The 18,667-nt window shown below is 48.1% G+C and overlaps 1 protein-coding gene across 3 annotated transcripts in view; it reads left to right on the top strand.

Moving 5' to 3' along the window:
* The window catches only part of PUDP (pseudouridine 5'-phosphatase), a 62,509-nt gene that overhangs the window by 20,716 nt on the left and 23,126 nt on the right, over positions 1-18,667 (top strand). For all 3 annotated transcript variants that reach the window (XM_052663273.1, XM_052663272.1, XM_052663274.1), the window contains exon 2: positions 8,111-8,329. In XM_052663273.1, the coding sequence (XP_052519233.1) occupies positions 8,111-8,329 (219 nt within the window). The remainder of the gene's footprint in view (positions 1-8,110; positions 8,330-18,667) is intronic.

Below are 18,667 nucleotides of genomic sequence, written 5' to 3'. Positions count from 1 at the left end.
GATGGATTAGTGGATGAGTGGGTGGGTGGGTGGATGGATGTATTGATGGATTGATGAGTGGGTGGTTGAATGACTGAGTGGGTCAGTGGGTGGATGCATGGATGGGTGGACAAGTGGGTGGATGGATGGATTAGTGGATGAGTGGGTGGATGGGTGGTTGGATGTATTGATGGACTGATGAGTGGGTGGTTGAATGGCTAAGTGGGTCAGTGGGTGGATGGATGGATGGGTGGACAAGTGGGTGGATGGACGGATTAGTGGATTTTAGTTACTGTGAGTTAGTTGCCTGGGTCTGCTGTAACAAAATGCCACAAATTCACTGGTTTAAAAAAACAACCCAGATGCCCTTTCTCATGGTTGTGGGGGTCAGAAGTCCAAGACCAGTCTCCCTGGGCTGAAGTCGAGGGCTGGTTCCCCTGTAGCAGGCTCCAGGGCAGAGTCTTGTCTTTGCCAGCTTCTAGAGGCACCCTGCATTCCTTCCTTACCTTCAGGCCCTTCAGTGCCTCCCCTCTAACCATCCTTTTTTCTATTTCAGGCATCTACAGCCATCCACTTCCCTCCAGGCACTGCTTTGGTTCTATGCCATACCTGTTGGTGTGTTGCGTTTGTATTTTCCTTCCTCCCAACTTATCTCATAAATCCCTTGTAATTTTACCTTTTCACCACTCACCGTTTAGGTGTGTATTTGTTTAACTTCCACAAAGTTGTGAATTTCCCAGGCTCTCCTTCTGTGAGTGATTTCTCATTCCGTTCCATTGTTGGTCAGGGAAATACTTGCCATGATTTTAATCCTTTTTGAATGTACTTGTTTAATGGCCTAGCTTATCGTCTTTCCTTGTGAGTGTGAGAAGAATAAATTTTTTTGTCATTGGGTGGAGCGTTTCCATAGTATCATAAAATTCAGTTGGTTTATGGTGTTTACGTAGTTAAGTTGTATGGAGCAGTAGTTCTCTGTAGTATTTAGCTACAGAGTTTTACCTGTAGAGGTTTAAGTCCAGTCTTGTGTTCCTGGTGAATTTTCAGTCCAGCTGTTGTGTCCATCATTGAAAATGTGTCATTAAAAGTTTCCAGCTACTGTGGTCGGCATCTGCTGCTTCCCTCAGTTGGGTCAGTTTTTGTTTTAGGTGTTTGTGACTGTTGTAAGTTTCTTACATGATTATAGTTGTTGCATCTTCTTCATTAAACTACCCCCTTTTTCTAAAATGCTTCTGCTGAGGTTTTGTTTGTTTGTTTCTAGTGGAAACATTTGTCTGAAGTCTCCTTTGTTTAGTGTGGTCAGTGTGCCTTTCTTTGGTTACCTTGTGCATTTAATATCTTCATCCTCTTACTTTCAAGCTTTTTGCGCTTTTCCTGGTAAAGTGTGTCTTGTAGACAGTATATAATTGGATCATGTGGTTTTTTGTTTTTAATCCATTCTGCCAGTCTTTACATTAATTCACATTTAACCTTTTACATATAATGCCATTATTGATAAAGGGTTTACGTATGTAGTTATCTTACTTGTTTTCTCTTTTTTTTTTCACACACCATCAGTCTGTGTTTATTAACTCTCATTCTGCTGCAGAGAAGACTTGCCTCTGTCCACATTTACTTTTTTATTGCAGTGTTAGTTCCCTGGCAGTATGGTTTCAGGCGTACAGCGTAGTGATTTGGTAGTTGTGTAGGTTGCACTCTGTGTAAAGCTATAAACTGTGACTTCCCGTGTTGCGCTTCACGTTCTTGTAGCTTCCTTATTTTACTGCTGGCAGTGAACGCCTCTCAGTCCCCTTCATCTGGCTTGTGTCTGCCCCACCCCTCCCCCCGGGGTAGAAACAGTTCTCTGAACTGTGTGTGTCTGTTTCTGCTTTATATTAGTTTGAAATTTGGCCATCTGCAACAACAGATAAGGTAAATCAGAGAAAGACAAATCCTGTATGTTTCCATGTATCTGTGGGATCCAAAAAAGAAACGGATCTGTGTCTTCTCCTTGCCTTCCCCTTTCCTCGAGGCATCGCTGCCTTCTTTTCTGATAACTAGGTATTTTCTTGTGTACATTTTAACTGTTTTATTTCTCTGACCTTTTTTTGTTTTTTAATTATTTCCTTAGTGGTTGCTCTGTGTATTACAGTTACCAACTTATACTATCCAGTTTGCATTAATACCAGCGTAATTTAAATAGTATACCAAAACTTGGCTCCTATGTATCTCTTTTCCTACCCTCCTTTGTGGTGTTATTGTCCTAAAGGTTACATCTTTATACATGTTGTGTATTACATCTTTAGATATGTTATGCGCCCATCAACAGATTTCTAATTATAATTTTATGCAGTTGTCTTTTAAATCATATTAAAACAATGATCCACAAACAACACATTTATCTTGTCTTTTAAGTCCCCCAAGGGCAAAGTCACCCTGATTATAAACCATCGCTTTAAGGACTGGGGGGCATTGTTATCACATCACCATCTATCAGCTCATTTTAAAGTAATTTTGCATAATCTAGAAAGATTGCCGAGGAAACAGTTGAATTGGTGACTGGGTGATGAGTCAAGTGCGTGAGACACACTGCATGCTGAACTGTTGGCAAGTCTCGCTTGAAGATCTTTTCCAAAACAAAGACACAGTAAAAATTTACTATGATTCTTGAGTTAAATGCCACCTTCAGGTTAAAATGTTGGTCTGATAAGTTCTATTCAAGTATAGAAAATACTGTTGACTGAGCTTCACCAACTCAATGGCCATGAGTTTGAGTAGACTCCGGGAGTTGGTGATGGACAGGAAGGCCTGGCGTGCTGCAGCCCATGGGGTCGCAGAGAGTTGGACACGACAAAGCGACTGGACTGAACTGAGCAGAGAAATAGATACAAAATCCGTAAGCTGACTCTAGTAGTAGTTTCTTGACCGTCTGAGGAGCCTTTCTGGAGAAATCACTGACTGTCAGTTCAGTGACTATTGCTGTTTTTCATGGGCTGCATGGTTGGGGGGGGGTCACATACTCTGAACATGTTCTTCCATTGTACCTTCTGAATACGCATTGGTGTGTAAGTTGGTGATCAGAGCCCACACCTGAGCCTGCCACGGGGGCCCAGTCCTTTACAGGCGCCCCACGTGTAAGGATGGCACCGTTCCTGAGTCCTCACCCTCGTGCCCAGCCGCTGTCCTCAGACCCGGTGTGGTCCCCTACGAAATGACATGCTGATGGACTTTCTTAAACTTTATTATGGATTATGAGAGAAGAAAAATAATTCTTGACTCATACCCACATCTGTTAGAGGACCCTAAATGCTAATCAGAACTTTCACTTGAGAAAAGACCACTCGGTTAGATCCTTACCAATCTTCATTTTGAAGAGTTGCGTTTATTGTTACTCCTTCGCAGTTGGAAACTGGCTAGCCTTCAGCCACAAGAATCAGTCCATCAGACCCTGAAATACTTGTTCTCAAAGCCTCCGAGAGCAAGCAAGCTCCTAATTTGAAGCAGATATTACCGGGACTCCTCATTTCACGCTTGTTAACTACTCATTTTGGTCTCTCACATTCCTAAACACAAAGAAGTTGCTGGCTCTTGCAGGCAAGCCCGTCTGTAAAGGTTAAACCGCACCGACTAGACACGCTTCTCCCGTCTCTTCCGTGTGCGCAGATGACACGCGGAGCCAGCGGCCCTGGGAGGGAACACCAGAGTGTCCCTGGGCGTGGCCGTGAGCACTGTCTGGTGGAGGCAGCCTCCGTGACCTCCCCGTCCTCTTTTCTCTCTCTGCTCCCCAGAACACCAGGCTCCTCTCTCTGTGGCGTCTAACGCACCGTCTGCCACTATTCCAAGGTGTGAGAGGACTTTCCTGAACTCCCAGGGCCTTGGGGTCAGCAAAGGGCCACGTATCATTGGGTGTCAGTGGAGAAAAATACTCTGATGTACATACTGCCTTTTCAGTCACTCGTTCTGCAAAGCTTCCTCTACCTTCCCAGGTGACTGTTCCCTTTTTTTTTTTTTAGTCAACAAACGTTAGTGAGCTTTTTAGTTGCAGTCACCGTTGTTGTTGAGTTAGTTGCTCGGTTGTATCTGACGCTCTGCGACCCCGTGGGCTGCAGCACGCCAGGCTTCCGTGTCTTTCACCGTCTCCCAGAGTTTGTGTAGACTCATGTCCATTGAGTCGGTGAACCCATTCGGATGTAGAAGCTGGATTTAGAAAAGGCAGAGGAACCAGAGATCAAATCGCCAACATCCATTGGGTCATAGAGACAGCAAGAGAATTCCAGAAACACATGTACTTCTTGCTTCATTGAATATGTTAAAGCCTTTGACTGCACTCTCTGAGTTATGTATTTAACCTCTCAAGGATATTTCTGTCTCATTTATGTTGTTTCCGTGGGTCTCACAGAACAGGTGCCTGATACAGCTCTGTGTATTTATTACCTGGTGGGGAGAGGTGAACGGAACTAGCTAGGGAGTGGGGTCCTACCACTGAGTGGGAACATGCGAGGGTTGGCTGGTGGACGATCAGGTCGCTGCAGGGAGACGTGGATTATGGGGGTCGGGCACACAGGATTCTATGCTGGTACTGGGTTGGGCAGTTTGTTAACAAATATTTGTGGAGCTAGTCTGATATGCTGGGAACATGTGATAGATACTTTTGTGAATGGATTCCCAATGGGTACTGCTTTTTTTTTTTAATGGAATGTTTGGAACAAGGAACTCTTAACTTCTCAGATCATATGGCCCTTGCCATTGCAGGAGCCTTGTGTGAGCTGTGGTGGACAGGGAGAAAGCAGAACTTGTAACTGCCTCTTAACACACAGAGGATCCCTAACGGCCCTCCTCTTAATTCACAGAGGATCCCTAACGGCCCTCCTGTTAACTCACAGAGGATCCCTACCTGCCTTCCTCTTAACACACAGAGGATCGCTAACCACCCTCCTGTTCTCACAGAGGATCCCTAACCACCCTCCTGTTCTCACAGGATCCCTAACCACCCTCCTGTTAACTCACAGAGGATCCCTAACTGCCTTCCTCTCAACTCATAAATGATCCCTAACTGCCTTCTTAATACATAGATGATCCCTAACTGCCTTCCTCTTAATTCATAGATGACCCGTAACCTCCCTCTTGTTAACTCACAGATGATCCCCCCTAACCACCTTTCTGTTAAGTCACAGATGATCCCTAACACGGAGAAGGCAATGGCACCCCACTCCAGTACTCTTGCCTGGAAAATCCCATGGATGGAGGAGCGTGGTAGGCTGCAGTCCATGGGGTCCTGAGGGTCGGACACGACTGAGCGACTTCACTTTCACTGTTCAATTTCATGCATTGGAGAAGGAAATGGCAACCCACTCCAGTGTTCTTGCCTGGAGATTCCCAGGGACGGGGGAGCCTGGTGGGCTGCCAGCTATGGGGTCGCACAGAGTTGGACACGACTGAAGCGCCTTAGCAGCAGGGAGGCCTGGCGTGCTGCAGTCCATGGGGTTGAAGAGTCGGACATGACTGAGCGACTGAACACCACCACCACCAGAGAAGCCCATGCTTCCTTTCTGTTTTAGCTTCTGGGAGAGCTTTCCCCTTCAAAGCACTGTGCCTTTCATGGATTGTACCCTGTCATCCGCTGGTATAACTCTTTGCCTGATCTGAGGACTTTTAACCATGTGTTGAGATCCTTGCTTATATTACCGAAGGTTTGGAGTGATTTTCATCTAAATTGTGAAGAAGAGTTAAATGACTGCAGAGTCTTCTGCAGATTCTTAATCCCCCTGTTCTAGGTCTTTTAAGTGAAAAGCACCAGCTTTAAAGGAAGAGCGTGAAACGCGTTTTAAAGGAATACGGCTCTTTTCCATCTTTAGACTTTGTCTTTTCTCTTGCTCGTTTCTTCCTCCTGCGCTTGGCTCATCGTGAGTCCCGAGTGGTGCCCCTCGCCCAGCCTCTGGTGTTTTTCCTGGCACTCTGCGTGCTTTCCAAACCCAGCGGGAGTTTCTCATTCACTCGGTGCCTGCAATGTCTTGTCAGTCTTTCTCTCCCAGCTGCTGGAAGAAAAGTGTTCACAGGAAGAAAGCAAAGTATACACAGGCTGCCTGCCAGGCCCTGCCTCTGCACGCCTGCAGAGCCCTCTTGGTCTTGAGGGGAGTGGGATGTGAGTGAGCATTCGATCCGGCCAGCGCTCCTCATTGTCCCCCAGAGGCGTGGGCCAGCCCTTCCCTTTCTGCCGGGACTTGTTCAGGGAGATGACACGTAGGGGGGATTTTGGAAGAAATCTGAGCCTCTCAGGTCCTGATCCAAACACTGGCTTCCTCCACCAAGGAGCCCAGAAGGACTTGTCTTTTAAGTCTCACCTTCCTTTGTACCAGAAAGGAAACCAAAGCAGGGATGTCACACCCAACCCCGGGGTCATGCCTGCGCAAGGGCAGGCAGGCGTGTACCAGGAGATCTGAGAGCTGCTTCCTAAGTGTACATGTGTCAGTCGCTCAGTCGTGTCTGACTCTTTGCAACCCCATGGACTGCAGCCCGCCAGTCTCCTCTGTCCATGAGATTTTCCAGGCAAAGATACTGGAGTGGGTTGCCTTTTCCTTCTCCTGGGGATCTTCCCAACCCAGGGGTCAAACCCGGGTCTCCTGCACTGCAGGCGGATTCTTTACCCACTGAGCTACAAAGGATCTGCTTGTAGTGTCTCTTACCGTGTTCCCCCCTCCCCCCACCATCTCCCCAAATCCAGCCCGTGGTAGAAAGGTGAGGACCCAGTTAGTTAAAGCACTGAAGATGAGTTTGTACTTGATACGCAGCTATACGGGGTTTTACCTTGAAAAGAGGAGAAAGCAAAGCCCTTCTGTGCTGCTCCTCCTTGTCCAAGGCTGGGTCCTTCGGCCACGGGCCAAGTGTCCAGGGCCCGTTCCTAGGAAGCGGGCTGCAGGCAGGGAGGACCAACCAGAGCCGAGCCGGCGGGAAGGGCAGGTCAGCTGCCTGGAGATGCTGCCTTGGGCTGGAGTGGCTGGGGGTGGTCTTCGGCCCGAGCCCTTCACCGCAAAGTGTAGAATCCAGTTACCTTGCAGGGAACCGTGCTGCTACTGCTGCACAATCGGCGGGGGTGGGCAGCGGAAACGGAGAACACAGGACATGTGCCTTCCTCCTGGGAGCCGCAGGCCGGCATCTGTCCTCACGCAGGGGCTTCGTTCAGAGCTGCACTCGCATCCGCACGGTCCCACAGGAGTGAGTGCAGGGGACGGAGTGATTGCAGGGCCTGCGGAGCACTCGGGCGGCCCCTCGCGGTGGAGGCCCTTCACACAGACTGCAGTGTGCATACTCTCGGGTGCTGTGTCAGGATGCCAAGTCTAGGGGTGGTCAGGCTCAGCAGAACGTACCTGTCAACGGAAAAGAGGCTTGAACCATAATGCAGACATTCCGGGGCTTCCCTTGGTGGGTCAGCGGTTAAGAATCCGCCTGCAGTGTGGGAGACGAAGGTTCGATCCCTGGGTATGGAAGATCCCCTGCAGGAGGAAATGGCAACCGACTCCAGTGTTCTTTTTTTTTTAATCAAAATAATTTATTTTTGTCTGTACTGGCTCTGTTACCACGCAGGCTTTTCTCTAGTTGCGGAGAGCGGGGGGCCTACTGTGTAGATGCGGTGTGTGGGCTTCTCACTGCCGCGGGGCTCTCTCAGCCGAGCACAGACTCTGAGCACGCAGGCTTCAGCAGTTGCGGCACAGGGCTCAGCAGTTACAGCTCCCGGGCTCTGGAGCCCAGTCTCGGTTAGTGGTGGCTCAGGGCTTCAGTGGCTCCGAGGTAGGTGAGATATTCCCGGATCGGGGATTGAACTCATGTCCCCTACGTTGGCAGGCGGATTCTTTCACCACTGAGCCACCAGGGAGGCCGCCACTCCAGTATTGTTGCCTGGAGAATCCCACGGACAGAAGGGCCTGGCGGGCCACGGGCCACGGGAGTGCGGCATTGGACGCAGCTGCGCACAGACTTCCTTTCCCTCCCACCCTGTAAGGTTCCAGAGCAGCAGAGGGCAGGCTGCCGGGGCACCATCTGGGCCTCTGAACCCGCCAGCGTTTCCCCTACGTCCACAGGCCCGCCGGAGAGCTGTGTGCTCCGAAGGCGGGCTCTGTGCGCGTTGAACACATCCCTCAACGCCGGTGTGTCTCCGCAGATACCGAGCGGCTCTACTCGGCCGTGTTTGAGGACATCTGCGGGCGCTACGGGAAGAAGTACAGCTGGGATGTGAAGTCGCTGGTGATGGGCAAGAAGGCGCTGGAGGCGGCCCAGCTGATCAGAGACACGCTGCAGCTCCCGATGTCCGCGGAGGAGCTGGTGGAGGTGAGCCAGGCCAAGCTGAAGGAGGTCTTCCCCACGGCCGCGCTCATGCCAGGTGAGGTTCCCGGAGCGCGCTTGGGGCTCTGAGCTGCGGGTCCCAGCCTGCCGCCCGGCACGCTAGCGTTCTCCTCTTCCCTGAGAACTCGTCGGAAGATCCCCTTCCTGGTAAGGCTCCGAGGGACTTGATAGAGATGTTGGAGGATGCTGGCACGTGCTGTGGGCTTTCCCGGGTGGCCCAGTGGAAGAGAACCCGCCCGCCAGTGCCCCGCACTCAGGTTCGGTCCTGGGGCGGGGAAGATCCCCTGGAGCGGGCGTGGCCACCCACTCCGGTGTTCTTGCCTGGAAAATTCCACGGACAGAGGAGCCTGGTGGGCTACAGTCCATGGGGTCAACAAAGAGTTGGATGTGACTCAAGACTAAAGGACGACAGCATCATGTGCTTGTCATTTTTAAGCTTTCTTTATATGTTCTTTTCGCGGATTCCTGAGATCCGGAAACATTTGCCTTTTGTCTCAGTGTGATCTAGAGATCACATTCCTGAGAGAATTGCTTCCGAGTTTCAAATAGGTGGCTTTTGCTTTTCATGATCTGATAGAGAATTCATGTTTCAGCAGCTATGCAAACTTGAACATGTTGATGATAGGCAAGCAGCTAAATCTCCCTAAAGAAGTTTAAAAAAAAACTTATTTTAAAAAGTTAAAGGCATAATTCAGTTCTAACATGTCTGTTTGTGTGGCCTTTACTTGTTTTCGTTTGAGAGGAAAGACGACTTTCCTCCCCTGGGCCTTGTTAGCTGAAGATGGAACAACAGAACTGCCTGCTATTTCTTACTATAAGTGAGAAGGTCAAGAATGTTCTAGGTTACAGGGACAAAAATGGCTTAAAAATGGAGTGTTATTTTAAGATTCTTCTAGGAAGAAAGGGGAATGACTCAGTCTTTAGAATTCCTGGTGCTCAGGGAGAAAAAAGTTTACAGTCACAACAGTAATTTTGGATTCAAAATGGTATCAACATGAGTCATGGTCATTTTTGAAACATGTGTAATTATCTACATTTATCCATATATCCAGAGGGGCAGATTGAATATCCTGTGAAACTAGTGAACTTCCTGGAAAGGGCCCTGTTACTGCTGCCTGATGTTACAAAGAAGCCATGTGGGCTGTTCTTGGATTACACACACACGCACACACACACACGTGTACATCACACATACATATGCATGAATGTCACACTCGTTACACAGACACATGCAAACATGCCACACACACAAACACGTCACACACATGCACACGCATGTCACACATATACATTATGTCATGGAAATGCACGTGAACACACACGTACCTCAGCATATGAGCACAAGCATCATGATACGTACTCCCTTCGCCAGCTGCCTTTCTGGGCGGCTTGCACACAGTGGAATGCTACCAAGCTTCAATGACGGAAGCACAGCTATTAATGAATGTCACAGAAGTCCTTAGCCAAACGTTCACCATCTTACCCATTGTTAAGTGTGCCAGTTGAGCATTAAGAGTGTTGACATGGTTGTGTGACCAGCAACAGTATCCAGCTCTCTCAGCTTTTCACCTTGGGGAGTTGAAACGCTGTCCCCAGCAGACCCTGACTTCCGTCCCTTCCCCTGCCTCTCTCTCCAGCTCCGGGGACCTACCCTTCTGCTTTCTGTCTCGGTGAGTTTGAACTGCTCTAGGTATCTCACATGGCACTAGTGTTCAACAGCCACCTACCAGTGCAGGAGACACGGGTTCAGTCTGTGGGTTGGGAAGATCTCCTGGAGAAGGAGACGGCAGCCCCACTGCAGTGTCCTTGCCTGGAGAATCCCGTGGACAGAGGAGCCTGGCGGGCTGCCGTCCGCGGGCTCGCAGAGTCAGAGCTGCCTGAGCGAGCACACGCTCACAGATACTCATGCAGTGTTTGTCCTTCCGTGGCCAACCTCGAGGTGCACCAGCAAGCGCTTTCATTGCACATGTTGCCGAATGTGACACGGTTCTCTCCCTGTGAAGACACATCATACTCCATTGTATGGATGGACCTCAGTTCACTTACCTGTTCATCCGTCGATAAACACTTGGGTTGCTTCCGCCTCTTGGCTACTGTGAAAACCACTGCTGTGAACGTGTGTATAGAAATACCTCTTCAAGACCTTGCTTCTGTTTGTTTATTTTTGGGTACAGTCCCAGAAGTGCAGTTACTGAATTATACGGTGGGTCTCTTTGTAGTGTTTTGAGGGCCCCCCGACTGTTTTCTGTACTGGCCGTGCTATTTTATTTTCCCTCCAGCAGTCCACAAGGGTTTGAGTTTCTCCACATTTTCACCAACTCTGGTTATTTTCTCTCTCTTTAATAGTAACCATCCTAATGTGTGTGAAGCCATTATCTCTGGGTTTTGAATTTGTTGAATAATTAATGACATAGAGCGTTGTTTCTTGCTGTTAGCCATTTGTGTATCTTCTTTGGAGAAATGTTTATTCAAGTCCTTTGCCCATTTTTTGATTTTTTTTTTTTTTCCTGTTGAGTTCTAGGAATTCTTCATATAATAAATTCTGAATACAAACCACGTATGAGCTACATGGTTTGCAGATATTTTCTTCCATTTCGAAGGTTGCTTCTTCACTCTGTTGAGTGTGTCCCTTGATACCCAGAACTTTTTAAGTTTGATGTACTCCCATTGACTATTTCTGTTCTTGCTTGCGTTTTTAGTGTCATAGCCAAGAGTTGAAAATAAAAGATCCTGTGTCATAATGCTTTCTTTCTGTTTTCTCTTAGGAATTTTGTAGTTTTAGCTCTTACCTTTAGGCCTTTAATCCATCTTATATGAGTTTTTGTATATCGTATAAGAGTCCAGCCTTGTTCTTTCCACGTGAATATCCATGTTCCCAAACAAACTTTGTTGAAGACACTGTCCTTTTCCCCGTTGAGTAGTCTTGGGAACCTTGTTGAAGATCCTCTGGGCGTTATATGTGTGAAGAGTTATTTCCAGGCTCTCTATTCTACTCCATTGGTCTATATGTCTGTCTTTATGTCAGCACCAAACTGTTTTGATTACCATACGCTTTGTAATATGTTTTGAAACCTGGAAGTGTGAGATTCTCCAAGTTTGTTCTTCTTTTCCAAGATAGTGTATGGCTGTTCCAGTTCCACTGAGAGTCCATATAAACATTGGCATTGATTTCTGTATTTCAGCAAAAAGTGCCCTTGGGGTTTTGGTATGGATTGCTCTGAATCTGTAGACCACTTTGGGTACTGTGGGCCCTGTAAAGTTGAGCAGATCTTCCGGCCCATGAACCTGGGGATGGCTTTCCATTTATTTGTGTCTGCTTTAGTTTCTCCCAGCAGTATTTTGTAGTTTCAGCATTACAGGTCTTTCACCTTTTATTTCTCTTTGACGCAGTTGTCAGTGGGTTTATTTAAATGTTCTTTTCAGATTTTTTCATTGTTTACTGTGTGGAAATACAGCTGAATTTTGCATGTTGATTTTTGTCTTCTGCAGTGTTGCTGAAGTTTATTAATAGTGCTAATAGTCTTATGTAAATATGTGGAATCTTTAGAGTTTTCTATGTCTAAGATCATTTCATGTGCAAACAGACGGCTTCATTTCTTCCTTTCTGATGTGGATGTCTTTTATTTCTCTTTCTTGCCTAGTTGCTCCAGCTAGAACTTAGTGCTGTGTGAAATAAAAGTGACAAGAGAAGCCATTGTTTTCTTGTTCCTGATCACAGAAAAAGTGTTCAGCCTTTTAACATCGGGTATGATGTTAGCTATGGAATTTTCATACATGGCTTTTATTATGTTGAGGTACTTTTCTTTTATTCCTAGTTTGAGTGTTTATATCATGAAAGGGTGTTGAGTTTTTTCCAGATCTTTCTGCTGCATCAGTTTGAGGTGATCCTTTGCGTTTTGTTCTTCATTTCGTTAATACGGTGTGTCACGTTGATTTTTGTATGTTGAACCATCCTCGAGACTCCAGAAATAAATCCCTCTTCTTCACGGTGTAGAAGAATCCTCTTAATGTGCTATTTAAATAAGTTGGCTGGTATCTTGTTGAGTGTGTTTGCCTCAGTTTTTTTGTCATTTCTTTGTTTGGCTTTGGTGCCAGGATAATGCTGGCCTGATGGGATGAGTTTGGGAGTATATCGTCTTCTTTGAATTGTGGGGAAGAGTTTGAGTACTACTGGTGGTAATTCTTTACAGGCTGGTGGAATTCTCCGGTGAATCCATTTGGTCCTGTTTTCCTTGTCGGATGGCTTCTGACTACTGAATTAATCTCCGTAATACTTAGAGGTTTGAACACACTTTCTTTTTGCTTTGATCTCGATAGCTTGTATATTTCTGGCAATTCATCTATTTCTTCCAGGCTATTCAGTGTGTTTGCGTACAGGTTTTCACATTATTCTCTTTGAATCCCTTTTATTTTTGTGCCGTTGGTTTTAATGTACTTGCTTTCATTTCTGATTGTATTTATAAGCCTGTTTTTTTTTTTTTCCCAGTAATCCAGCTAAGTCTATATTGTTCATATTTGACATGGAGTCTCTTGCATTGTTTATCATACAAAGCACCCTTGATGGTTTAGACATGCAAATATCCTCTTTCTTCTTTATCCACCCAAGCCTTTCAAGTGGTTTTCCTTCCAGAATTTTTGTGGTTTTTTTTCTAAGATATACTTGAGACATGATGATAGTGGTTTAGGCACTAAGCTGTATCCGACTCTTGGATAACCACGTGGCTTATAACCCACTGGGCTTCTCTGTCGATGGGCCTTCCCAGGCAGGAACACTGGAGTGGGCTGCCGTTTCCTTCTCCAGGGGACCTTCCCAACCCAGGGATCCAATCCGTGTCTCCTGCTTGGCAGGCAGGTTCTTTCCTTGAGCCGCCAGGGAAGCCCACACTTGAGATATATTCTACTCCAATTCCAAGAAAATGACGTCTTCTGTGGCTAGCCTGGTAGTTCAGCTGGAATGATGCCTTATGCAGCTAGCCTGGCAGTTTGGCTGGAATGCCAGCAGGTCTATGTTATGAAGTCTACTTGGTGATCCAGTCCATGTAGTATCCTTGTCTTGGCTTTCCCAGTGACCAGATATTATTTAAGTGATACCTCATCCTGGGTGATCACTGAAGAGAACTGAACCCCAAAACCAGCTCCAGCGTAGAAATGAGACAAATGTTCTTCCTTGACAGTTTAGTCCTGCTAAAGTCGCCCGGAAGACTCTTCTTTGTCTCTGCATACATCACATGCCAGTCACAGACACAGTAAGGACAGAGATCTAGTTTCTACTCAGAAAGACGTGCTGCACCCCCGAGTTGCCATCTGTGCCGCCTCCCTCCCATCCCCTTTTATGCGAGCCAAAGCTGAGCCCCACCGGAAAGGCAGCCTCCCTGCCCGGGAGTCCAGGGAGTGGTGACGGTGGCCAGGAGCAGTGACCGCTGCCCTCTGTCCAGATCCAGGTGTTCCCCTTGTCCCCTGGCCGCTTTGACTCTGTCACGCAGCTCAGGATGGTAGAAGTGGAGCCCTTGACTCCCGGTTCTCTTCCCTCTGCAGGTGTTTTCGGGGGGGGGGGGGGGGGGGGGGCGGCGTTTCCGGCTAGGGGAAGGCTCCTTGAGCCCATGAGAGGAAGGAGCTTGTCTGTAGAGAGGGCGTATTATGAATTCCACGTCCTTCACGGTGGAGAGGGAAATGGCAGCCCACTCCAGCACCCTTGCCTGGAGAATCCCCACGGACAGGCGGGCTATAGTCCATGGGGTCGCAGAGAGTCCGACACGACTGAGCGACTCACACAGACGTCCTTCATCCTGACGACGCAGCCCTGCCTTCCGGTGAGCGCTGTGGCCGGGCAGGGCCTTAGTGCGGAAGGGAGGGCAGGTTGCCCGGGAAACAGGCCCCGCCATAGTGATGCTGCCATAGTGATGCGGGAGCTCTGCCTGGGCTGTCACCAGGGTGACCAGCCCCTGATGATGAGGTGGGGGTGGCTGTGCCTGGGTCCCGCCTCACGGAGGGTTGGGCTGGCCCGTGCAGCTTGGAGGCCAGGCACGAGTGACTTGATTCCCTTCTCATGAGCTGTGGACACCTCTCTTTAAAATCGGCCGTGGATGTTCTAGGAAGGAAATACATTTTTTTTTAACTTTTTATTTTCTATTTACGTATAGCTGATTAACACTGTTGTGATAGTTTCAGGCGGACAGTGAAGGCACTCAGCTGTACATGTACATGCCCCCAAACTCCCCTCCCATCCAGGCTGCCACATGACATGGAGCAGAGTTCCCTGTGCTGTCCAGCAGGTCCTTGCTGATTCTCCATGTTAAACACAGCAGTGTGTCCATGTCCATCCCACACTCCCTGACTATCCCTTCCCCCGTCCTTCCCCCTGGTGACCATAAGGTTATTACAGAGTATTGAGCAGAGTTCCCTGTGCCGGATAGCAGGTCCTTGCTGGTTCTCTGTGTTAAATACAGCAGTGTGTCCATGTCCATCCCAAACTCCTTGACTATCCCTTCCCCCATCCCTCCCCCTGGTGACCATAAGGTTATTACAGAGGATTGAGCAGAGTGCCCTGTGCTGGACAGCAGGTCCTTTGCCGGAGTCCAGCCCCGGTGGATCCAGGGAATTCGAAGGGTGGACAGCGTTGGCGTGAGGAAAGCTTATTTATTGATTGATATAAGATTAGATGAGGAAGAAATAGTGTACCAGGAAGATTAAGTGGAGAGAAGAGGCTGATTAACTTGGGTTACGTGGAAAACCAATGAAGTTCCAGACAAGGAGCCTGCACCATCTACGTTAGGCCGCCGGCGCCCGTTTGAATATCGGAGAGTGCCCGTCTTGGGCTCTCTCTCTTACGGATCTTAAAAGCCGGATCTTAAAAGCCGGGGCAAGTAAGTAGACAGTGAGCCTCTGCGCCCCAGATGGGAATTCAGCCTGAAATTAGAGCAAAGAGGAGACACGGGGGAAACCAGTCCAAGCGACTGGCTCTCCTTCTATTGTCCTTCAAGGCCTTTTATACTTTTGATTATACATAGAGATCAATGGGTAATACAAAATTATGTAGCGTTTGCAGCCCAGACTCTTTCTGTATATTTTTTGTATACAAAAGGTCTCAGGTGATTTACATTATCTTCTGGCCAGGAGGCTTGTTAACACTTTTTTGGCTCTCTTTCTTAATGAATGTTAATCTCGTTTCCCCTAACTGTTTTTCTTTACTCTGCATTTCCTTAAAGTGCTAAAGTTACATCTCTGTAGAACAAAGGCACAGTGGGTTATAACAAAGAAGGTACTTAACTCAAAGATCTAATGTTGCTAATACCAGGTCTACTACTTGTTTTTCTATATACCAACTATATCTAAAAACAAAGGATATGAAAATTTGGCAGCAAGTATTAACTCAACAAATGAAACTTTTAATCAGTCCTATTCTAATGATTTTGACTCTTCAGAAGCCCCTACATTCCTAGGATGTTTTAAGCTTCCTGAGCCTCCTGCGGTCAGGAGGCCCTCCTGCGGTCAGGAGGCCTCAAACAATCACATGCACAGCTGTACAAGTCCTGCAGGCAGGCTAGAAAGCCATCAGAGGGGTATTTGGATTGAACCACTCTTTCAAATGCAGAAGACTAAAGCCCTGAATTGACTTTTTCCAGAGAATGTCAGAAGAGTGGAAAAGCAGAGCACAAAACCCGGCAGATTTTTGTTGGGGTACATGCTTAGGAATTTCCAGAGGGGCCCCTGAAGTCTGAGCATGCCTTGCGTATGTCACCTTCCTTCCTCATGACCTTGTCACGGGTGGGATTCTTCACACTGGCTCCCGGCAGTCCTTGTTGGTTCTCCGTGTTAAATACAGCAGTGTGTCCGTGTCCATCCCAGACTCCCTCTCTGTCCCTTCCCCCATCCTTGCCCCTGGTGACCTTAAGGTTATTACAGAGGATTGAGCAGAGTTCCCTGTGCTGGACAGCAGGCCCTTGCTGGTTCTCCATGTTAAATACAGCAGTGTGTCCATGTCCATCCCAGACTCCCTGACTGTCCCTTCCTGCCATCAGGACGGAAGTACTTTGGTCCAGTATGTCGTGAAAGCATTTACCACATCCCTTAGTGATGAAACATAGAATGTAAGTCAGCCACAGTTCTAATTATTTCCTGAGAATAGACATCTTCTTAACTGTGGCAAAAGTTTTTGACCAAAAAGAAAAAAAAGAAAGAAATACTGAAATGTATGTGGTTTTAATAGGAAAAATTTTGACATGGAATGTAAGAAAACTGTCAGAACAGTGTTCCCCATGAAGGGTGCTGGTAACCTCCAGTGTATTTTTTTTTAATTATTGTTTTGTAATTTAAAAAATTATCTCTTTAGTTTTGGCTACGCTAGGTCTTCGTTGCTGCGTGTGGGCTTTGCCTAGCGGAGGCGAGCGGAGGCTGCTGATTGTGGTGTGTGAGATTCTCACTGCGGTGTGGCTTCTCTTGTTGAGAACGAGCTCTACGGCTTCGTTGTCCTACAGCCTGTGGGGTCTTTCTTCCCCAGCCAGGGTGGAACCCCTGACCCCTGCGTCGGCAGGTGGGTTTGTCACCCCTGGACCACCAGGAAAGTCCACCTCCACCCGTGTTGTGAAGCAGATTGCTTCAGGCATGGGTTCTTGGAGATGAATGACAGTAATGTGTTTTGGCATCATTTAAACAGGAGTGAGTTGGTTTGGAAGGCCAGTAAATAAAGTCGGTGGTTTTTAATGGTGTGAAACCCCCGAGAAGGTCTCCCATTGCCGTGGCTCTTTGCTTTTCCTGCTCTTTTTCCCTGGGGGTGGGGGTTGGGGGGATTTCCCACAGAAAACCCCAGGACATGACTTCGGGGCCCGTGGAGGGGTCGAGGACAAGGCCCTGCCCAGGACTGCTGGCCTGGGTGCACTGCCCCATGACACGGGCCCCTCAGGAGTGCATGTCTACCTCCACCGTGGAGTGCCGCCTGGGTGTTGCCTGTGGGGACAGGTGCCAGTTGGAGACAGGCCTGACCCGGACAGGTCCTCGCCAGGGCTCGGGAGTCACTCATGCCAGGACAGGCTCGGGATTCACTCACACTCCTCTCGGGAGTGCCCTGAAGACTACAGAGCAGCCGCCCAGCAGGCAGCCCTTTCCCTGGGGGGCGCCCCGGGCCCAATCCGCTCGGGCCCGTTTCTTCTTGGCCAGGTGCCTGAGCCTCATGTCTGTTTCCACCCGTCTGCCTTTGGGTCTTCTGTTTTGTTCTTCATCTGTCTTATGCCTTTAGTCCTCCGTGGCCGTCAGCCAGCGTGACCATCTCCTGCCATCCCACTTTGTGAATATGCCTTCCACCACCCTGGCCAGAAGGCACTCACGTTCTCAGGGTCCCGCTGTAACTGCCTTCTTCCTTTACTTAACCCTTATGTGCAGCTGCTGCTGAGTGGGTGCTCAGGGAGACACAAAAGAAACATCTCCTCCACCACGCAGTCCACAATCAGGGTAGGACACATGCATCTCAGTTCAGTTCAGTCACTCAGTCCTGTCCGACTCTGTGACCCCATGGACTGCGGCACGCCAGGCCTCCCTGTCCATCACCATCTCCCTGAGCTTGCTCAAACTCATGTCCATCCAGTCGTGGAGTTGACTAAAATGTCTTCATCTTTTTTTCTTATATACAAATAAATTTCAGGTCTTATAAGATCAGTTCAGTTCAGTCGCTCAGTCATGTCTGACTCTTTCTTAAACCACGCACTGTATAGTCCTTGGAATTCTCCAGGCCGGAATACTAGAGTGGGTAGCTGTTCCCTTCTCCAGGGAATCTTCCCAACCCAGGGATCAAACCCAGGTTTCCCACATTGCAGGCGGACTCTTTACCAGCTGAGCCACCAGGGAAGCCCCATTACTTACTGTTTAACAGGGATTCCCGGGTGGTGCTAGTGGTAAAGAACCTTCCTGCCAGATGCGATCCCTGGGTCGGGAAGATCCCCTGGAGGAGGGCATGGCAATCCACTCCAGTATTCTTGCCTGGAGAATCCCACAGACAGAGGAGCCTGGTGGGCTACAGTCCACAGGATCAGAAAGAGTCAGGACTGAATTGGCTGAGCACGCACACGCTGTTTAGCCATTCAGGGTGCCTCCTTCCAGACCATTTCTTAGGATACCTCTGAGATGCATATATATACACACACACATCCCTTAAAGGAATTAAAAAAAATTCACCAACATCCAAAGCAAGTAAACAGTTGATACATAGAATGAAAATCCTGGAATTTTAAAATTACATTGCTTGGCCGTTTTTATAGGAAGAGACAGGTGTTAAGCAAGTGAGAACTTTTTTTTTTTTGGCTTGTATATGAGGTGAGCCTCCTTTATGAGCCTGAGCAGCGTCAGGGACTAGCTGAGAGTCAGGTCCTCAGTGTGTTCTTACGTG

This window comes from Budorcas taxicolor, chromosome X (genome assembly GCF_023091745.1).
Source record: "Budorcas taxicolor isolate Tak-1 chromosome X, Takin1.1, whole genome shotgun sequence".
Lineage (NCBI taxonomy): Eukaryota > Metazoa > Chordata > Mammalia > Artiodactyla > Bovidae > Budorcas > Budorcas taxicolor.
This window is presented reverse-complemented; position numbering and strand designations above follow the sequence as displayed.